Source organism: Emys orbicularis, chromosome 2, assembly GCF_028017835.1.
Source record: "Emys orbicularis isolate rEmyOrb1 chromosome 2, rEmyOrb1.hap1, whole genome shotgun sequence".
NCBI lineage: Eukaryota > Metazoa > Chordata > Testudines > Emydidae > Emys > Emys orbicularis.
Genome location: NC_088684.1, coordinates 116,393,237 through 116,413,373, shown reverse-complemented (window position 1 = coordinate 116,413,373; position 20,137 = coordinate 116,393,237). Strand labels below are relative to the sequence as shown.

General features: G+C 38.9%; 1 protein-coding gene across 1 annotated transcript in view; it reads right to left on the bottom strand.

The window, feature by feature from the left end:
* LOC135873697 (uncharacterized) overlaps positions 1-20,137 on the bottom strand; it is a 168,476-nt gene that overhangs the window by 59,710 nt on the left and 88,629 nt on the right. Inside the window, exons 13-17 of the mRNA XM_065398337.1 lie at positions 19,001-19,208; positions 13,488-13,654; positions 13,305-13,368; positions 7,780-7,868; positions 3,330-3,469 (exon numbers count right to left, since the gene is read on the bottom strand). Coding sequence (XP_065254409.1) covers positions 3,330-3,469; positions 7,780-7,868; positions 13,305-13,368; positions 13,488-13,654; positions 19,001-19,208 — 668 coding nt within the window. The remainder of the gene's footprint in view (positions 1-3,329; positions 3,470-7,779; positions 7,869-13,304; positions 13,369-13,487; positions 13,655-19,000; positions 19,209-20,137) is intronic.

Sequence of the window (20,137 nt, the reverse complement as noted above, 5' to 3'; positions counted from 1 at the left end):
TCATCTGTGCGTATAGTGCCTAGCACAATGGGGCCTAATTAGGTCTCCAGACACAGCGGCAATATTAATAATAATAGAAAGGGATAGACAGACAGAAACACACTGATAGCAGTGAGAAAAAAATCACAGGGAAGTTCCAATTTTTTATCTTTCCTCCTCCAACCTCTTTTTTTAGCAACACCTACATGGAGAGACAGAGAGAGACAGAGGTAGGGAGAGTATACTGTAAAGTTTAAACTTGTTACATTTCAACTGTTAGTTTATAATTAATACAGTGCAACTTTGAAGACTGTTGGTAGTACAGTATTTTATGATAAATACATTTTATGGGATATTTTTAAAGAGGGTTTTGTAAAAAAGCTTCCCCAATAAATGATTTACCAGCTCCAATAAAAGATCAAGGAAATTGCTCAGATTGCATCTCAGAGCATCTAAAACTCTGAAGTTTATGGAGGTCCAAGCAGCCCCTAGACCTACAGCCCTATTAATTTTTTTTTTTGTGGTAGCTAATTATCTTGTGTTACATTTTTTAAAGGGTAGCAAACCCTAAGAGAGAAAAAGGTCTGGAAGCAGACAAAGGAGAACGATGTTCTTTGATAAAGAGTATGAGAAAAGAAGAGAGAATGAAAGAAGAGAGAGAAAAGAAGAAGAGAAAAAGACAAAAAGAGGCAGAAACCTATTGAAAGGTCATCTGTGGTGGAAAGTGTATCAGAGAAATTGAAAGAAAATGGCATCTGATGTTTGTTCAGTTAGTTAATGGAAACTGAATTCACTCTCAATTTGAGAAAGAAGATAAACTAAAAGGTCCCTGCTCAAGATGCTAAATCCAATATATGTCCATTTTAGGAAGAGATTTGTTTTCCTACTCTCTTTATTTTCTACAGTGATGACATTTCACCAGCACCGAATCAGAAAGTAAAGGAATTACACAGACAAGGATCTCCCAATTTGACTTTGTTCCACCTCATGGAACTTTCAAGTAAAAATAAATAAATACTGGTGTTTACTGTAAATAAGATGACAGAGACAGCGTAACCAAATGGCACATTAATATAATGAAATATCAAGAGTGATTATCTCCATGTGAGGAAGAATTGCACAGCCACCATTAAGCATGAAATCATTTTGAAATAATTGTTTCCTAGCATCTACAAAATAAGGCCCCTCCTGCAATTGGCTGTTCTGAGGTACCCTTCTTCACCTGCCTGGAACCCCACTGAAGTCAGATGTGTGCCCACATGCAGTTAATTACATGATCTGGGAATATAAGTTTACTAAAAACTTACCATGAAAAGAGAAAGAAAAATGTAGGGGAAGGGCCACAATCTGCCCCTAGACCGCAATTCAACAAGGCAAATAATGCACGCCTAACTTTAAGCTAATGAATATTCCCATTGATTATTTAAGTACCTCACCGAATCAGAGCCTTAATCTTTAAAGTCCTCACTGGGCCCAGATTACAGCAGGGATGCCAATAACCATGATTTTCCAAGACTACTGTTCACTTCTGGAGCATTGGAATTTGCTAGGGTTTTTTCAGTAAAGAAAGAGAAAAACGGGTACTTTCAATTTGAATGATATTTTGTTCTTTCAAAAGTCAATATTGCTTAGATATTGATTACCAGCACTGACTGGATCTATGAAATTCTGTAAGACATAGATAGATAGTAGAGTTTAGGATGGGAAATGGTGCAGACTTTTTTAACTAATTGGAAAATTGAGGTAGGCAAGATATAATATTGGGATTTGGCAAGGATGTTGTGGGGTTAACATTGCAACTACAACAGCTGCGCTTTAAAAGAAAATCCTTGGGGTCTCTAATAGCCACAAATGGCCAGAATCATATTTTTATGGCCCTTTTAAAAGACAACACTTCCAGCAGCATTATGACACAGTCTTTAATGACATGATCACACACTATTTTTTCCAGAGGACCCCCTGCCTCATTCAGTGCTTCACTGCTCTGGGGGTGATCCAGGGTTGCATGAAGGAGACTGTTGTCTGGAGGACTCCTTCATTTGCTGCTTCATGAGGCAGGGGACTACAGGAAAAGAAAGGATGGTCTCGTGGTAATGGTAGTTGAATGCCGCTCTGAAGTATGGGATTCTATCCCTGCATCTATCAGTGTTCCTATGTAATTCTGGAAAAGTCACTTAAACCAAACTTTTCACAAGAGGTCACTCATTGTGTGTTCCTTATTTTCTGGGTGCCTGACTTGAAATCCAGATTTGCAGAAGTATTGAGCTCTGCTTTGAACATATAAAGCATTGTACAGAGCTGTGATAGGAAGATGGAAATTCCATTTCAAAAAGATTTTGAGATTTCAGCATTTGCCTTTGTTCTGATTAGGAACAAACCCCCCAAATTTTGAACTTCTCCACAAGAGAAAATTTTAAAAAAATTGTTTCTGATGGATTGAAATGTTTTGTTTTGAGTTTGCCTTTTTTATTATATATTATGTTTCATAGTATACCTTTATTTTATCATATAGAATAAATAAAAGGTCATAGAGAAAAGTAACTTCAAAACAAAAAACTGAAACATTTTGCTTAGAAAATGTCATAGTGAGATTTTTTTTTCCAGCTTACCTCCAAAATGAATTTTCAGCAACATTTAAACAATTTTGTGAAGGTTTTCAACTTCAACAAAATTGCAGTGACTGACAGAAAATGGTTCCATCAATGTTTTTTCCAACAAGCACTTATGCTATATATTGGCAAGTGTTCTAAAAAAAAAATCAGGTCCCAGCCTCTCAAATTGGGCACCCAAAATTAGTGGAAACTTTTTATCTTCATCCCTCTGTACCTCAGATCCCCATCTGTAAAATGGGAATAACAACACCCCTCACCTCACAGAGGTGTTGTGAAAATTAATTAATTAATGTTTGTGAAGCACTCCGACATTGTAGTGATGAGTGCCTACAGAAAACCCCACAAGCAAATTAATAATTCTGTCTACAGAGCGGGATCTGAACAGTGTTTAATAAATAAGGCCTGGAGATATGCACTGAGCAGAAAACAAAATATTAAATGAGCACTGCCCATCCTGTGCACTGAATGAGGCGGGGATCCTACGTAAAATATATAATGTGCTCATGGAAAGAAAGACTGTATCATAATGCTTACGCACAAGGGGATTGAATTAAGATTACACCGCAACTTTAACACTGGCATTTGCTAACTTTTAAGGGCTTGAATTTGCAAACATAATGTTCTGTTAACATAGTTCTTTGTGTGTAATGTATATACATGTGCTATGTATACTATTTTACATAAGCAAACAAAAAATAAGTTCTAGATATAAGGCTATTAGATGCTTAGGTTACTTACCACACAGAGAATCTATACTTCTCTAATTCGTCCAGATAAGAAGTATTCGGTGAAGATGCTTCCCCTTCTCCTGCAGCTACACTGGTTCCAGGACTTGATTTGCCTTGACACTGTTGGTCAATTGGATCACTTTGATTCATCTTTAAAATAAAAGATTAATAAATAAAACATTAAATAGCTGCAACAAAAAACAAAGCATAAATCTTGTTTCAATTGCCTCTTTAAATTATTACACATATTCAGAATAATCAGGACATAATATTATATCAAAGTAATATGAAGGTTGTAACACATACTGACAAAAGCCAATAAATACAAAGTTAGAATTGCCATTTCCACCTTAACGTTAACTTCTATCAGTGGGCCTGATCCCTCACTGTATTACACTGGGGTAAACCTGGAGTGAAGCAGTGGTGACTCAGGCCCAACATGCTTACCGTATTATCCAAGAAACTGGTACACATCCATTATTAAGCCCAATTCTGCTATAGAACCCAGAGAATGATGCAACCTGTTTCTGTCTTCCAACTGCCCTGTTCTGCTGTCCTGTGAAGAAGTGGATTGGGCCACAGTTCATATTTCCTCACCATTCCCATTCCCTTTGGGAGTGCTAGGAGGGATCCTTGTATGCTGCCCACATTCTCTCCCTATGTTTTTAGTTCTGAAAGGCTGAAAGGACTGGGAAAAAATCCATTGGACTAAGAGACTTAAGGAGCTTGACCAATTTAGCTCACCAAAATGAAGATCAAGAGGTGAGTTCATTATGGTGTATCAGTACCTTCATGGGGATAAAATACCAGGCACTAAGGGGTCTTTAATATAGCACAGAAAGCATAACAAAAACACATGGCTGGAAGTTAAAGCCAGAGAAATTCACTTAGAAATTTTATTTCTAACAGTGAAGGTGATTACCCGTTGGAACAAACTACCAAGGAAAGTGGGGGACTCTCCACCTCTTGAGGACTTCAAATCAAGCTTGGACACCTTTCTGGAAGACATGGTTTTTGTCAAACACAAGTTATTGGGCTCAGTACAGGAGTAACTGGATGAAATTCTATGGCCTAGGTTATACAGGAAGTCAGACTAGATGATCAGGTCTCTTCTGACCTTAAAAATCTATGAACAGTAATTAACTAGAAATCGTATTTTTTTTATAGACCTTGGAGGCCTCAGTGGGAGTTTTGCTGGCATAAGATTGCAGTATTGGGCCCAGTAAGATCACCATGTATTTTGCTAAATATACTAATACAGAAAATTATTACTACCCTTTTTACTCAATAAGCTATTATGGTCTAACAGGCAAATCTGTTTAAAATTTGATTGCATAGACTGCAGCTATCTTTTGCAGTTTAGTTTAGGACTCATTGACATAGCTGACTGAAACTCAGATCCATGTCAATGGTATGCTAAACATGGATATAGATAAATATGATAAAAATCATTATGATATTTTCAGTGGTCAGTTGAAATACTGCCATAGAACATGGCTGCAAAGATGGTTTAATATGAATTTGTATAGTTAAGGTATGGTAGAAGTGGGTTTCATACTCAAAGATGCCTTTAAACATTAATATCATACAACCATGGAATAGTGTTGTGGACTAGCTAGGCATATCACTGCAAGAACTCAGTCCCTAAAAACAGTTTGAGATTTCATAAAAGGTTGTGTGGGCAAAGTATGTGAGTTGCACTGACATAGTTTCTGTGACGTTACTCCTTGGGAAAATTAAATCAAAAATACATTACTTAAGATACAAACCAAAAAGGCATTAAAAAGGATTACATATGCATTTCATTGGCCTATATTTGATCATTCACAAACATAACTCAAAACTAAACATTAATTCAATGGCCTGAGGATGGGCATGCATTTAATTTCTCACAAAGATCATATGACAAAGATGGCTGTGTCCTTAATAACCATCACTCAATAACGTAATTGTATGCCACACCATGGTGATAACAACATAAAATAAGGTGCTACCATTGCTCTTCACTCTCACCCAGAGCAGATTCTATGTACATATGTAGCCCAGCTGCTTCCGAAAAACATTCCTTCTACTAATGTAACCTTGTCTATTGTCCACAACAAATGTTTGTTTTAAAAACAATAACGACAACAACAGAACACAGTACAAGAAATAGGCAAAGTTTGTCAAATATTGTTCTTAAAGATGAAAAAAAAATAGGAAAAGAGTAGACCTGTTAACAAATAATGAACTGTGTAAAAATTGCTGATGCAATGATTGTCAAGAAAATTCAATTAGGAATTTATTTTAGGAGAAAATTCTATTACCAGGCTCTGAAATGGGCTCAGGTAACAAAATTCAGACCCTGCATCTTGATTTCAAACATCACAATTAATTGGGGGTGGGGGCAGAGGGGGGTTGGATCCAGACATTTTCACTGAATCCATTACGAAAAAAGGGATCATTTAAAAATTTTAAAACCAGATTTCAAATGCCCAATAATTCATGTCAACATTGCTCTATACAGAAACCCCTTCTGTGCTCCAGTACCCTAACATAGGTCCTAATTCAGCCAGGAATTTAACCACATTCATAAGCACAGTCATCCTATTGAAGTCAATGGGACTACTCAATACTAAATTATCCAGGTGCTTAAGTACCTTGCTGAAATGGGGCCACTATGAGGTAGGGGTTTGGAGCCAGCCACTGGTGAGGTTACTATAACACCATGACTCTCTTTTTAAAGGGAGCTGGTTATTATGGGGTTGGAGCCAGCCCAGATAGTTAACACTTCCCTTTAGTCTGTCACCCCAAGAGCTATGCAGCTTTGCCCCTGGGACCTGGCCCTCCATTTCTAAAATGGCTCTTGTCGTTTTTGCTCTGCTTGTTTCATGTCTTCCTCGCCTCCCTAAAGGGGACAAATTGCTTGAAAACTCAGTGATTTGAAACAGGGGGGGATTTTCCGTTCTTTCCTCAATTTCTTCTCATGGGGAGGGAGATGGATGGGGGGAAGATTATATGGATTTGGACTTTTTTCAATGCTCAATGTTATTGTACTGTTAGCAAATCCACCTTTAAAATGCTGCTGTTCTGGAAGCATTAATAATAGTTTATCTCTGTTTTTGAAACCATATGAAGCAGAGGAACAAATTATTCTGAGTACTGTTTATACATGATCAATTATTTCTCCCATGGGACATTAAACGCATTAAAAATATTTTATGGTAAATCTAGCCCAGGGTAATTTAGCATGGACACATTCTCTGAACTACAAATGTCAATACTCAGGAATGACAGACGTGGGAAGCCCCACTGATATATTCTGCCCTGAGACTATGCATGTGAGACTCATGTGTGGTTTCATGGCAATGTGTGCCCATGTGTTTAAATGGCATTGTGCCTATTCACAAGTTGATCAGATCCTTGGCCAAGCAATTCGAAAATGACAGTGTCAACATGTCTAATACCACAGGTGCTCTTTCTTTCAGAGGGATCCCCTCTTATCTGACAGTATGGTTGTTTTCCCTTATTCGTGCCTTTGGACACTTACATGCAAAGAAAGAGGGACTTGAAGCTTATGGATACAAAATAAAACAAAAAATGCCCGGTACACACTTTATGATGTGTCAAGATGAATGCACATGAAAGTACAACTCTCAGGCCCTTTGTATGAAGATAAAACACATGGAAGACATTGACACTCAGGGACTACCTCAGTAACAAAGGAATTAATTCAGAAGAGACTAGAACACATGGCCCTAGAAGAGGGCAAACACCCATAAGGCAGAATCTTGATCGAACCTTAAAAGAGGAAGGTTTCAAAAAGAGTAAAATGGTGATCCCTGGAATAAAAGGAGGAGGACTCTTTTGGATCCATTCCTCTCTTGAACTGACCTGTTTAGATCAGATATGAGTAAAGTCAAATTAAAGTAAAGGGAGACAGTGTTGTATAGTGGATAGATCACAGAACTGGGACTCAGGCAAACCTGTGTTCCATTCCCACTGGCCTCTTGGGTGATAAGTCATTTCACCCTGTGCCTCAGTTTTCCCCATAAGAATTCCACTGGTCATATGGGCATTGTGGTAGCTATAGTCTGATCCACAACAATAACTTTAAAAAAAAATTATCCTCTGCAGAGAACAGGTAGAAGCTGCAGTGACTAGAGCCAATAACTTGTAACAGCACAGCAAAATCAGCAAAGAAAATAAAAATCTAATACTACTTCAAAGAGGGGAAGGTAACTTATAAACTGATTGATATAGCCAGTCTTTAGCAGCTCAGGAAAAGGTGTGTTCTGAGCCATAAAGGTTTACTGGCATATTGGAATATCAGCTGCTTTCCTTTCCCTTGTGCACAGGAAAACCTACTTAGAAGACCAAAATACCTATTACCTGTTTCAGCAAATGTTTTCTGAGAAACTTTATTTAGTAATAAGAGAATGGTATGTGCACCTTAAAGAAGAGCATAACATTGTCCTTACCTTGTAAGAGATACCTTGGTCTTCTTTCACTGGGACCAAATCATAATATTTATGTGAACCACTTGAGATAACTTGACAAGGATAACTTTCTGTAAGCAAAAAGCCACATATATAATTTCATATAAGAAAAAGACCTGAAATGGAGGGGAACTAGTTAGCATGCTAGCCAGGAACCTAGGCAACCCATGTTCAATTCCATGCTCCACCACAGACTTCCTGTGTAACCTTGGGCAAGTCACTTGACCACTCTGTGCCTCAGTTCCCCATGTGTAAAATGGGGATAATAGAGCTTCCCTTCTCACTGGGGCATTGTGAGGATAAATGCATTGAACAGTGTGATACTATGGTAACAGGGCCCATATAAGTACCTTGGATAGATAGAAATAAAGGACACAAGAACAATAATAGTGCAGGAAACTTTAAATAACACCAGATTTATTTCTTCAGTATAAAGAATGTTGGTTACTTTGTTGTGTAAACCATGAGCTCAATTCTGCTACCTGCTGAGTGCCACTGAAAGTAGATCCAAAGCGCCAGCATTCACGTAACAACAGTTGCTCAGCATCACTGCAAAAGGGCTTGAATGTAACATGGTGGCATATGCAGTGACCAGCGATGTGAACAAAAATCTCCAACCACATTACTCTGAGCACTGGTGAGAAGGGGAGAAGTTAGGGGTGAAACTGGAAAGACACAACACAACCAGGGCAGACAAATGATATGCTTAGTTATTATTTTTACATTTTTTCAGTTACTCCTATTGTCAACCAGTAGTGGCTAGTCAAGTGTGTTTGAGAGCTCAGTGTATACATACGCTGCATTTACATAGTAATTTATTTGCACATGCAGATGTACGTGTGTTTGTGTGTATAGAGTTTTATATATTTACACACACCCACAGAGCTCATGATATATATGATCAGATCCACAGCTGGTGTAAACTGTCATAGTTCCACTGAAGTCACCTATGATAACTTACATCCATTAAGTACCTGCCCCATAGTGTGTTTGTACATACATACATACACACACATACACTATATCACAATATAGATGGTATATTATGAGTACTCTGCATATATTACACACACATATAAACATAAACTAAAAGTGTATATGGGGGATGATAATATATATTTCCAGACTACACACTTGGAATTATAGGTTATTGTTTTTTTCTTTGTTGTGCTAATGTTTTAATTTGCCATATTTTAATGGTTTACCAAATGAACTTTGCAGAAATAATTAACAATTTGTCAATGTTCTTTGGAGAAATATGAAGAAAAAAAGGAAGTAATTACTTTTGCATGAAAACAGCCAGAAAATAGCAAAATAAAGAAAACAATAATATTGAAAAATTAAAACTTGGAGTTGGAACCAACTCAAAATTGTTGTTTAGTCATGTCTCGTGCCTGTTGTATTTTATTTGTGAGGCTTTGAAATTCCATTCTTCTCTTTATTTTCTGTACCAGTGAGCTCATTATTTTAACCTAAGATAGATTCCTCTGAACAATTTTTGCTAAGTAAAAACACAATGTAATTCTTCAGTGGCTGAAACAGTGAGAAGCAGCTCAAATTAAAGATCAAGAAAATGCAAAGAAAAAAAATTGTATAAAAATAAATAAATAAAGGGAAAGACGGCAAAATGCTTGCAATTAGACAGGATGAAAAATCTAAAAAGAAATTAAATTTAGTTGTAATACATTTCCCATTCTTTTCTTCATGAAAATTACAACTGAAGTGTTTTTTTTCCTGTAATTTAAATGTTAAGCTGCCAGATGTGTGTCTCATGCTTGAAGAGTCGAAGCTTTGCATTATTTAGCATATTAAGATTCACAGAATTTAAAAAAGGGCTCCTTTGTTGCCTGGAGGTTCTAATTAAGTAAACCTTAGCCTGGTACATTTAATACTTGCAATACAAGAGATTTTGCTTCCCTTTTTTTTTTTTTCTGCAGCCAAGTCAAATCAATATAATAAATATGGAAAATACTTAAGATGATATAATTTTTCTTTGGCTTGAGGAATTAAATCTATCTATTATTTTAAGAAGTTTTTAATAGAGGCCAGCAATCAGAAAGACATCTAAAGGCTCGAGTCTACTTTTTAATCATAGAAGTTGTTCTTAGTTACTGGAGGGAAATGTGTCTTATAAAAACTGAGCTATGTAAAAAAAATTCTTCCACGCACAAACAAAGTAGCTCCAAGAAGGAAACAACAAGAATTGCACAGCTCTTCTTTATTAAACTGCATTTTGCTTTTTTATAACACTTTATAATTGACCACAAAAACACTAATAAAGCACTAATTAGTCACCATATCAGCAATTTGATGGTTGAAATAGTTGGAACAGTTGTACTGCAAACCATAATAACACAGAAATTCTTTTGACACACAGCATCCATAAATCATGCCCTTAAATACTGTTATTTTTGCTATTTTAGAAAATGTCAAAGGTGTCAACTTTTTCCAGATATACCACTTAGCAGTGACTCAGTAAATTGACTCAAAATACATTCTGCTCCTGACAGTTAGGGGCACACAATACAGTTCCCAATATATATGAACAATTTGAAGAAGAGAACATAACACAAAATAGAATTAGCAAGGACAAATATTACCACTATGCTAAAGTTCAACTGCAGACGTGAAATTTCTATGTTCTCAAAAATACATGTACGAAGTTGGAGAAGTACAATTTTGCTAGGCTCTGATTAAGGCAGTAAAAAATATATTTCAGCCACACTATTATAAATCTATGACCAAGTGCTCTTACTAAGAACTCTAGCAGATTCCAGAATAAAAGTAATGGTGTACATTTGAATAAGTGAAAAAATGAACTGATGACACTTTTTCGCTGACAATGTAGACTGGACATGTTAATAGTATCACCTGGACTCAGAGAGGAATGGTCAGACAAAGTTAATTTCTAGACCTTCATAATGCTGGGGGGCAATCTCTGATCTTGGTGATATAAAGTACTGAAGAGCCAGTTTAAATTCCACACATCTCACACCCAATTTGGGACACAAAGTGTACTTCACCTATATCAAGTTCCTCAGCGTGCATGGGGATCCACATTTTTAAAACTGGGGTGGAAAGGGAAGAGAGGGTCAAAGCTAAAATGATTTTGCTGCTTAGTCATGCATATCGGGCATCAGCTGTACCCCATGCCTCCAGGAGGAGATGCCTATGGATAAGCCTTGGTAACGAAAGAAGTATTTTGATTCCTTATTCCCTGTTGGAAGCAATACATCCTTCATTCCCATCTGCACACAATGTGCTGTGCTTGATGGATGTTACCCTCTGGGTTGAGTGAGTCAGGAATCTCCTGTGACTAGTATTCCACTTTCTAGTTGGGAGTTCCAATCTGAGGGTTTCTCTTGAAGACCTAACAGTGTAAGCTCTCATGCTGCTGAGAGATGCGCAGGGAGTCTATGCAGTGAATGCAAATCAAGGACTGTCCCAACAGAAGACACAGTTGATTAAAATTGAGGTGGCTATTACACACTTTTACCTCTATAAAAGAGATAAGATGAGAAAAACAAAGGTGACTTACTTGATGCAAACGAAACAGTCAAGATACACAGTCAGCATTATGAGGAACAGTTTTTGAAGGTTAAAAATATGGAGAAAAAGAAACAGGATGGTCCTCAGCTAGAAAATGTTTGCTCTCCATATGACTAGAGCTGGGTGAAAAACTGATTTTTCAGTTCATTGGTAATTTTGAAAAGTTGAATCAAAATAGTTTTTGGCTGGATGGAAAACAAAAATATTCACAATGTTTGGCACATTGAAAAGTTGATCAAAATTTTGTTTTGGGGTATAACTAAATATTTCATGTTGACAAAACAAACATATTGCTGAAGTTTTGAACGTTTTTAAACATTTTTGAATTTTTAAAAATAAAAGTAAAGGAAGTTTTGAAACAAACAGTCATTTTGAACCAAAAAAATCAGAATGTTTTGTTTAGAAAATGATAAAGCAAAACATTTTGATTTTTCTGATTTTTGAAGGTTTCTTTTCTAAACAAACAATTCAGCAAAATCAGCATGAATTTGAAAATGTTTTGGTGTCATTGAATCTGCATATTCCACTTAAGAAAAATGTGTTTTGCAAAAAGTTTTGCCCAGCTCTACATATGACCCAATTCTGATTTTACTTATGCTCATTTTACACCAGTTTAACTCCACTGACTTTTTAATTGAGTTACTCCTGATTTACATTGGTGTGAGTCGGAGAAGGATCAGGCCCAGCGTCTTCTGGTTTCCACAACTGTTCTTTCAGTTCTGGAGGCATGGATTTTAGAAGCATGACACCCAGTAGTGGGACAAAAGACATGGAAGCTACTACCTAAGGTAAGTTATTACATGAGTAATAGAACAGATCATGCAATATAGACTAAATCCTGCTTCTACAACACAATGAGGGAAATCAATGGGGTTGCAAGCATATAAAAAACAGAAGAATTTCAATTAGTGTTGTAAATTGTTAGTGTATGCAGAATTTGCCCCCATTTTTATGAATTAATCCAATCTTGAACATACGAGGAGTGGATTGGGAGAGAAAGAGAAGGAAACAGCCTGGTTCAGCCATCTGACACCCTACCTGTGTGGGACCCCTGGCTACAAAGCAAGAAGGACAAATATTCTTCATCTCAAAAGTGTCACTTTGTTCCCTTTAAAATGATGCCTGCAAGGAATTATTAATGGAAGTAGCTTGTTGGGTTTTTTTCCCCATGTAATTACTTTTACATCAGTATGTAACAGTAAAACAGAAACAAGCAGCATGTAAGAAGCCAAAGTACCACAGCAGCAGTATAGTGAGGAATGCTATGATGAAAGCCCACGGTCTCTTCACCATTGCTTCATAAGTCAACTGTAAGTATACATGTCACCTCTCCAACAGAAACTTTTGCCACTCACACAAATATCAATTTTTAATCCTACAAAGCAACTGGTTTCTGACTGGAATAACAAAGATGTTGTGGGGCCGGATTGCTCTGATGGTTTTCGAGGGGTGAGGGCAGGGAATGAGTGTTGACTTCCTAAAGTAAAAGATTATACCTTCTCCTGAACACACAGACGAGATTTTCATTCATGCAATTATTTGCAGATTGGCTTTTGCATCCCATCTTTGCTTAGCTCACTTATCTACCTTCCTGCCAATGATTTTTTACTTGGAATAAAATGCGATAATAATGTAACACACAACTTCCTTGCCTTTATGGATAGTCCTCCATCCCAATGAAAAACCACTGCCCAATATGAATATGGACTTGCACACACATATATGTTTATTCAGCCCAGTGAACAAGGGACATTGCCAGGAATATTGGTGCAGGAGAGAAAAAAAGAACATAGTGACCCATGAATATAAATGACCAAATAAAATGAAAGGATGTAAAAATGTCACAGAAATACCCAACATAATCAGATGTTGTCAGTGCACTCCACACACACCTTGTAATTACTAACACATTTGGCCTACTGATATATTTTAAACAAAGAAGCAAACCACATTTGTACCTTTTTGTTGAGGCTTCTTTTGATCCTTCACTTTTAATTTAAACTCATCCATTGCCTCCTCTGCCTAGTGAAATAATTGAGAGGTGATATCATTGAGAGTTTTGAGGGATTTTTTAAAAAGAAATGTAAGCAGGTCTGTTTCCAAACTTTCAGTAAATTAGATAATGCGATAGAAAGTCTAACCTGCTGGAAACATTTTAAACTCTTCTCTTCTCTTTTCCTCCCAGTTTCTTTTGACACACACTCTTCCCTTCCTTTCACAGCATTAAACTGCTTTCCCACTTCCTTTACAACAGTGGGAATACTTCCCTTATGGGTGTCAGGATCTCTCCAAGAGGTCAAAGGTTGCCCTGCAGAGGAAATGACAAGCTGTGAAATGTAAAAGAACAATTCCTTCCACATGTTTCTTTGCCCAGGGAGCAGTAAGGGCTTGCCAACTAGCATCACTTTGGGATGAGCCAGGTCTTTGCATAGCAGTCCTGTCAGAAGTAATTTACAATTAAAGACCTGCACAACTCTTTAAAACTTTACAATTCCAGTGAGTTTCACAATTATTTACTGATGCTGAGTGGTACCAAGTAATGTTATCTTCAACAGCCAAGGAGGGAGGCAAAGAAAAGAAAGGTTGAAAAGCTCTCTCCGTTATAAAATTAAATGATAAATGGTATACATGAAAATGGTACCTCCGTATAACCACAGTTTGGGGAATTAAAAAAAAAAACTCAGCTGTTTCAACTTTTCTCCAGTTGATACATGTGGCACACAAGCTGCCAAGCTTGATAGCTGGATTTTCAAACAAAAAATGAGTTAGAAAAATAAGCTAGCTATTTGTTCATTGCACAAGGGTGAAAACAGGTGTCTTTAAAATAGTTTTGAAAGGATTTTGTGGTTGTTGTTTTTTCAATCTTAAGGGAAAAAAGTGTGAACTTTTGAGAAAGGAAAAAATTATAGATAGCTAGTAGAGCTGCATGCAACTTTCATGGTGTGGGGGGGGGGGAGGGGGGGGAGTGGTCCAAAGACTACACAGGTCAGTGGGAGTCTTTCTATAGTACTGACTTAATGGGCTTTGGATCAGGCCTATCGTGACATTTTGTTATGAACCCAAGATCAAAGCCAGGTTCACCTCAATGTTCATGAATATCAGTGAAATTTTCAAGAGACCTGGACTGAATTTCTAGTGTGTAGCCTGGCTTATGGTTTTGGTTAGAAACCACAGGATGGTATTTTCAGGGGAGTTCCATTTTGAGTTCTGGGTTTCAGCCCATTTCTAAACTCAAAGCAATACCCCTGAGTGAGAAGCCACGAGCCAAAGGTGTGAACACTACAAACAGTTCTGTTGAATCTTGCGATCTGAAACTACTGAGTTTTGCACAGCTATGAATGAATCCCTTTGAACTGGCTGACGTGTTCACATTCCAAATATAGGCTAGACGAGACTCAGTCCTGCACTCAGACTGTTGGAATTTAGAAAATGGTGTGTTCCCCAGGGATTGTACACCAGATTTTACAGAGTTTCATGGGAGCCACAAAATCCCACCAAATGGTGATTTCAAAATGATGCACACAGATCTTTATCATGGGAGCATTCAGAGGTATTTAAAAATGGAGAGGATTGTTTAGAGGGGGGAAACAGACTACAGATTTGACCACAGGCCATACCACCGGGAAAACAAACAAAAAACCAAACCCCCCAAAATAAGCAAACACTGGTGTCGGTTGCAGTTCATAGATCCCACAGTGCAGGCGTCCTTGGGACTCATAGGTCCATTAGGTTTCTGAAATAATAGCATCTATGTTATGGCAGCATCCAGGGTTATGTACACATTGGGCCACATTCTGCTCTGTTTTGCTGGTGTAAACCTGAAGTAATCTCACTGAAAAAATCCTACAATCTGATAACAGCTAGCCAAGTAAGGAGAACAGTGAATATTGCTATTGCTTGGTTAAGAATTGCACAAATGCTATTCTGTGTCAAAACAGCCCTATTATTTTTGGTACCCTGATCCCTCCCCTCAGTTGTTTTTTCACCCACCTGTTAGGTCCTGTGATCTAAACTATTTGTTCTTTGAGGGTAGGCACTAGCTTTATTATATGTTGGTGCGATACCTAGCATATGGGGCCTCAACTTGACAGAGGTCTCTAGGTACCACCACGATACAAATGTTATATAGCAATAATAATAAATTAGTAGCGTTACCCTAATGCAATTCAGGAACCACAAAAGGCAAAATTTTATTCTAAATGTCAGAAACGGAGGGGATCAATGCATATCTGGTTTTAAAGCTGTTTTGTTTGCTCATCTATCATATCGTGTACAAAATAAGCTTCCATATTTTAACAGAGAGGTGTGGTACAGCGATGGGTGAGAAACATCTGAAAGAGTGCTGTTTATGTCATAACAAATGCACAGTGAAATTACCGACCTGAGTTTGAGTCAAAGATCAAAAGGTGCGTGAGCTTGAGAACAAATACAAAAATGACTCATATAACCCTTAAAATATTATATTACTTTAGTGAGGGTGAAAGATCTGCCCCTCATGGGATACCTTTAAGCACGAATGAGTTAAGAAGGTCTTTTTCACAAACCAAAGCCCCTACTGCCATTGAAATCATTGGGAGTCTCGCTATTGACTTCGACGTGAGTCAGAATGGGCTCTGAAAGATGATGTTCTGTTTGTGCCTAATGTATAATTTTCTATGGAGATTCTCATCTATGAAGAAGTTTTAATCTATTTAGAAGAGTAAGTCAGTCAGAACAAGGCCAGTTAGGCCAATTCTGAAAGAAAGGCTTCAGAACGGGAGGGGATAAGTGCACCAACTTTGCTGGCAGTTTAATCCAATTTTCCTAGGTGAAGTTTTGCTAAAAGAGCTGTGGTCATCCTCCATTATGTACAACAAACACATGCCCTTCATGGCTAATGAAAGCCCCTGGAGTGGTTTTTGGTCCATTTTTGACAGAGATTCTTAATGCTTCCCTTTGGGAAGGCAAGATGCCAAACAGTATAAAGCAAACAGTGGCAAGAACTTTTCTCAACAAGGCAATACTTAAAACTCATGGGAGCAGAGAGTCTGCTTCCTCTACGACTCCGAACAATGACCAGAACCCAAAAGGGGTAGGGAGAAGGCAGGGCGGTAGCACTATCACCCCTCCACACCGGTCTGTGAAACAGGATGGAGGGACGCACCAGTGGAGTCATTAGCACAGTGTAGCCGGTAAACACCCTATGCACCCAAGGGAGCTCTGGGAAGAATTGTCATTCCCTGAAGTGCAATCCCCTGCACCTGAGCTCCCCCATGCACAAACCTCAATACATGACTGTGCTTAAAATAAGCATAACATAGCCCTCAACTAGTGGCAGTGATGTGAAGGTTTTTGACTTTACTTTCTAAAAGCAAGAAAAAAATCAGCATTAAGGATAAAATGCCTTCTCTTAACCTGCCCTATTTTGTTTATATATTGCAGCAGCACATATGGTACAGCTTTGTAAGATCACTCACTATTTAGACTACCACAGTGGAGTGAGTTAAAGACAGAGCATTGGTCTTACATTTAGAATGTTCTCGCTTTTTCTGGCTTGTGTCTCAACCTTCATGTCACTTGAACATAGCTCTTTGCAGCTTAACAGATATAATACTGTATTTATAGCGCATATCAATGTGCGACAGCTTGCCGCAGATCATAAACACATTTTTCTGTTGGAAATGTTGGAGTCATGATTTTCACCACGTGATCTCCAGTTCCCTAAGGTTTGCTCCTTTAATTGTAAATAGCCAGAAAGTCATCAAGCTAGCATTTAATAAACTTTTAATTTGAAATGGATTACCACATGTTGTGTTTGTTTACCCATTATTAAATCTCTTAGCAACATATCACCAGCAGAAACAGCATACTGTAGCACTGCACAGATACATTAGAAAACAAACCCATGGGGGTTATTAACAGCTAATAATATCTTTAAAGAAGGCTCCAAGAAAAATAAATAGATATAAACAATGTAGAAAATTATTCCTAGAGATTGTGGTTGTGTAAATCTACACAGGCTGGAGAATACAGCTCTCCCACAATCAGCTTATCAGCCTGCTTCAGAGATCTATGTACGGAACAGCACATGCACTAATGCTACTCTGTAGTTCTCAAAACTTACATCATCCAAAACTTTTTTGATATGCTTGTGACACATTTTGTGTGTGTGTGTGCGCGCACGCATGTTTCTGGTGATGGCACCTGGCCACTTGCACATTTTTTTCAGTGTGTGTATGTACATGAGATGAAGAAATAATAATGGTGGGGATGATCTTGGTTTGTTAATTATTTGCCAATCTCTAAGTTTACTTGCTAAATTATAAATTACTTGGGGCAGTACATCTTGGATACCGCACCCAAATGCCATACTTGAGTAGGTGTCTGCCTCTGGAAGGTGGCAACTGCATATGTATTATGTGAAGAGGTCTTACTCCTCTACTTAGTATAAGTCTAAGCACTCTCAGCTGCAGATACCACAGGCCATATAAATCCCTATGGGGGCCACAGTACAAGTTCTGCTGGGCTCTAAAGTGGCCCAATAATAATAGTTGGCAACTATCCTGCAAAACTCATCTTCCTTGCCCATTGCTCCATGTCAGCTGCTTCCTCAAATGCTCCTACTGGCTTCTTTTCACCTCACTCTTCAAATCTAAACCTCTTGGTATTCTGCACAAATTGACTCTGGCTTATATGCAGGTTGTCATCTTTTCCGACTCCCAACTTCCTCCCTGTCCTGCACCCAAGTCTTCCAACTTCCCACACTTTTTTTTCTGTTCTCAAACAACTAAGGCAACTTTGTGTTCAAGAACCAAACTCTTTAATGATTAAGATACACACAAGACACTAACGGAAAGCACAAGCTATTGTTGAGCTGCAGCCTCCAGCTAATTAACGGAGGCGACACAGGGAAGTGCCTGCCTGCCAAAAGAAGAAGATGATCTTTGATCTCTGCAGCCACCTCCCACGTGCTTACATAGAAAATCAGCCACACAGCAGAGTGCTTTGGCACCCTTCTCGTGCTTGTCTTTATGGAGGAGGAGCAGGATCTATTTGGGTGGGGCACCGTCAGGAAAGTCTGCTGTCTGGTCGAAAAAGAACTAGATAACTTCATGGAGGATAGGTCCATCAAAGGGTATTAGCCAGGATGGTCAGGGATTCAACCCCATGCTATGAGTGTCCTTAGTCTCTGTCTGCCAGGAGCTGGGTGTGGATGACAGGAGATGGATCACTTGATGCTTGCCTGTTCTGTTCATTCCCTCTGAAGCACCTGGTATTGGCCACTGTTGGAAGGCAGGATACTGAGCTAGGTGGACCTTTGGTCTGAACCAGTATGGCCATTCTTAAGTTCTTATGGTCAGTGAGGCTGCTTCAGAAGACTTAATGGGTCTGTCTACACTGCAGCTGGGAGCAAGCCTTGCAACCCAGGTAGACAGACTCATGTCAGCGCTATTGAGCTAGTGTGCAAACAGTAGCAGGATGGATGTTGTGGCTTTGGTGGAGACTCAGACCCAGCCTTCTGGGCTCAGACCCAGGGGGTCAGCCCAAACTGCCCCCTGAGCCACAATTATAGGGGTTGCTGCAGTGCCACCTATAATACATACTGCTCTATATTACCTGACGAGAAGATTTCTGGGTGATACTAATTTAGCAAGAAAAGTAATGGCTAACCAACCTTGAAAAGATGCTAAGGAGCATTTTGCGTGAGTGCCTGGATGTAGACATGAACTTCTGAATCCATCATCTTGTGGTCCAGATATTTTTATCTTGTCTGAATCTCCATTCTTCTCAGTAATGTTTGAATAAGCAAGAAATTCAGGTGAGAGCTGGAGACATGTCTCGTATGTCTTCTGCTCATCTGAATACCATGGTAGTTTAATAATCTAGTAAAAGAGAAATCTGTTATCTGAATGGTTCAGCATTCCACAAAATCAAGACATCTTTATTCTTACACTGTTCTTAGCGCTTGTCTACACTGCCCTACAGGGGCATGAATAGCAGTGCACACCAAAGTGCTGTGCTGTAACTCTCCTGAGTGGACGCTGCAGGCACAAAGTAAAAAGTTCCTAGTTCACGTTAATTCGTAAACTTAGTCCTTGTCCCAGTTTGCATCAATGAAGTGCTGTTTCAAGAAGACTAAGTTAACACAAACTAGGAACCTTTTAGCTCTCATCTGCAGTATCCACTCAGAGGAGTAACAGCACAGCACTTTGGGAATGGCTACACTTGTGAGTTAGAGCGCATTAAAGCAGCCCCGGGCACCCTAACTCATGACGCGTCCACACTGGCAAGGCATGTAGAGTGCCCGGACTCCGCGGCTGGAGCGCTCCTGGTAATCCACCTCCATGAGAAGCATAACGCTTGCTGTGCCCTGGCTGGAGCGCCGCGGCGCCAATGTGGACGCCCTGGTCTATTAATGCGCTCTGATCAGCCTCCAGAAGTGTTCCACAATGCTGTTCTAGTCACTCTGGTCATCACTTTGAACTCTACTGCCCTGCCCTCAGGTGACCAACCATCAGACCCACCTTTTAAATTCTCTGGGAATTTTGAAAATCCCCTTCCTGTTTGCTCAGCAAGGCGTGGAGTGCTCTCAGTGAATATTTCCAGGTGACCATGCCTCTATGCACCAGGCGATCCCCAATATGGAGCAATGGTGAGGTGCTGGACCTCATCAGTGTTGCGGGGAGGAAGCTGTCCAGTCCCAGCTGCGCTCCAGCCGTAGGAATTACGATACCTTCGGGCAGATATCAAGGGACGTGATGGAAAGGGGCCATGACCGGGACGCACTGCAGTGCAGGGTTAAAGTGAAGGA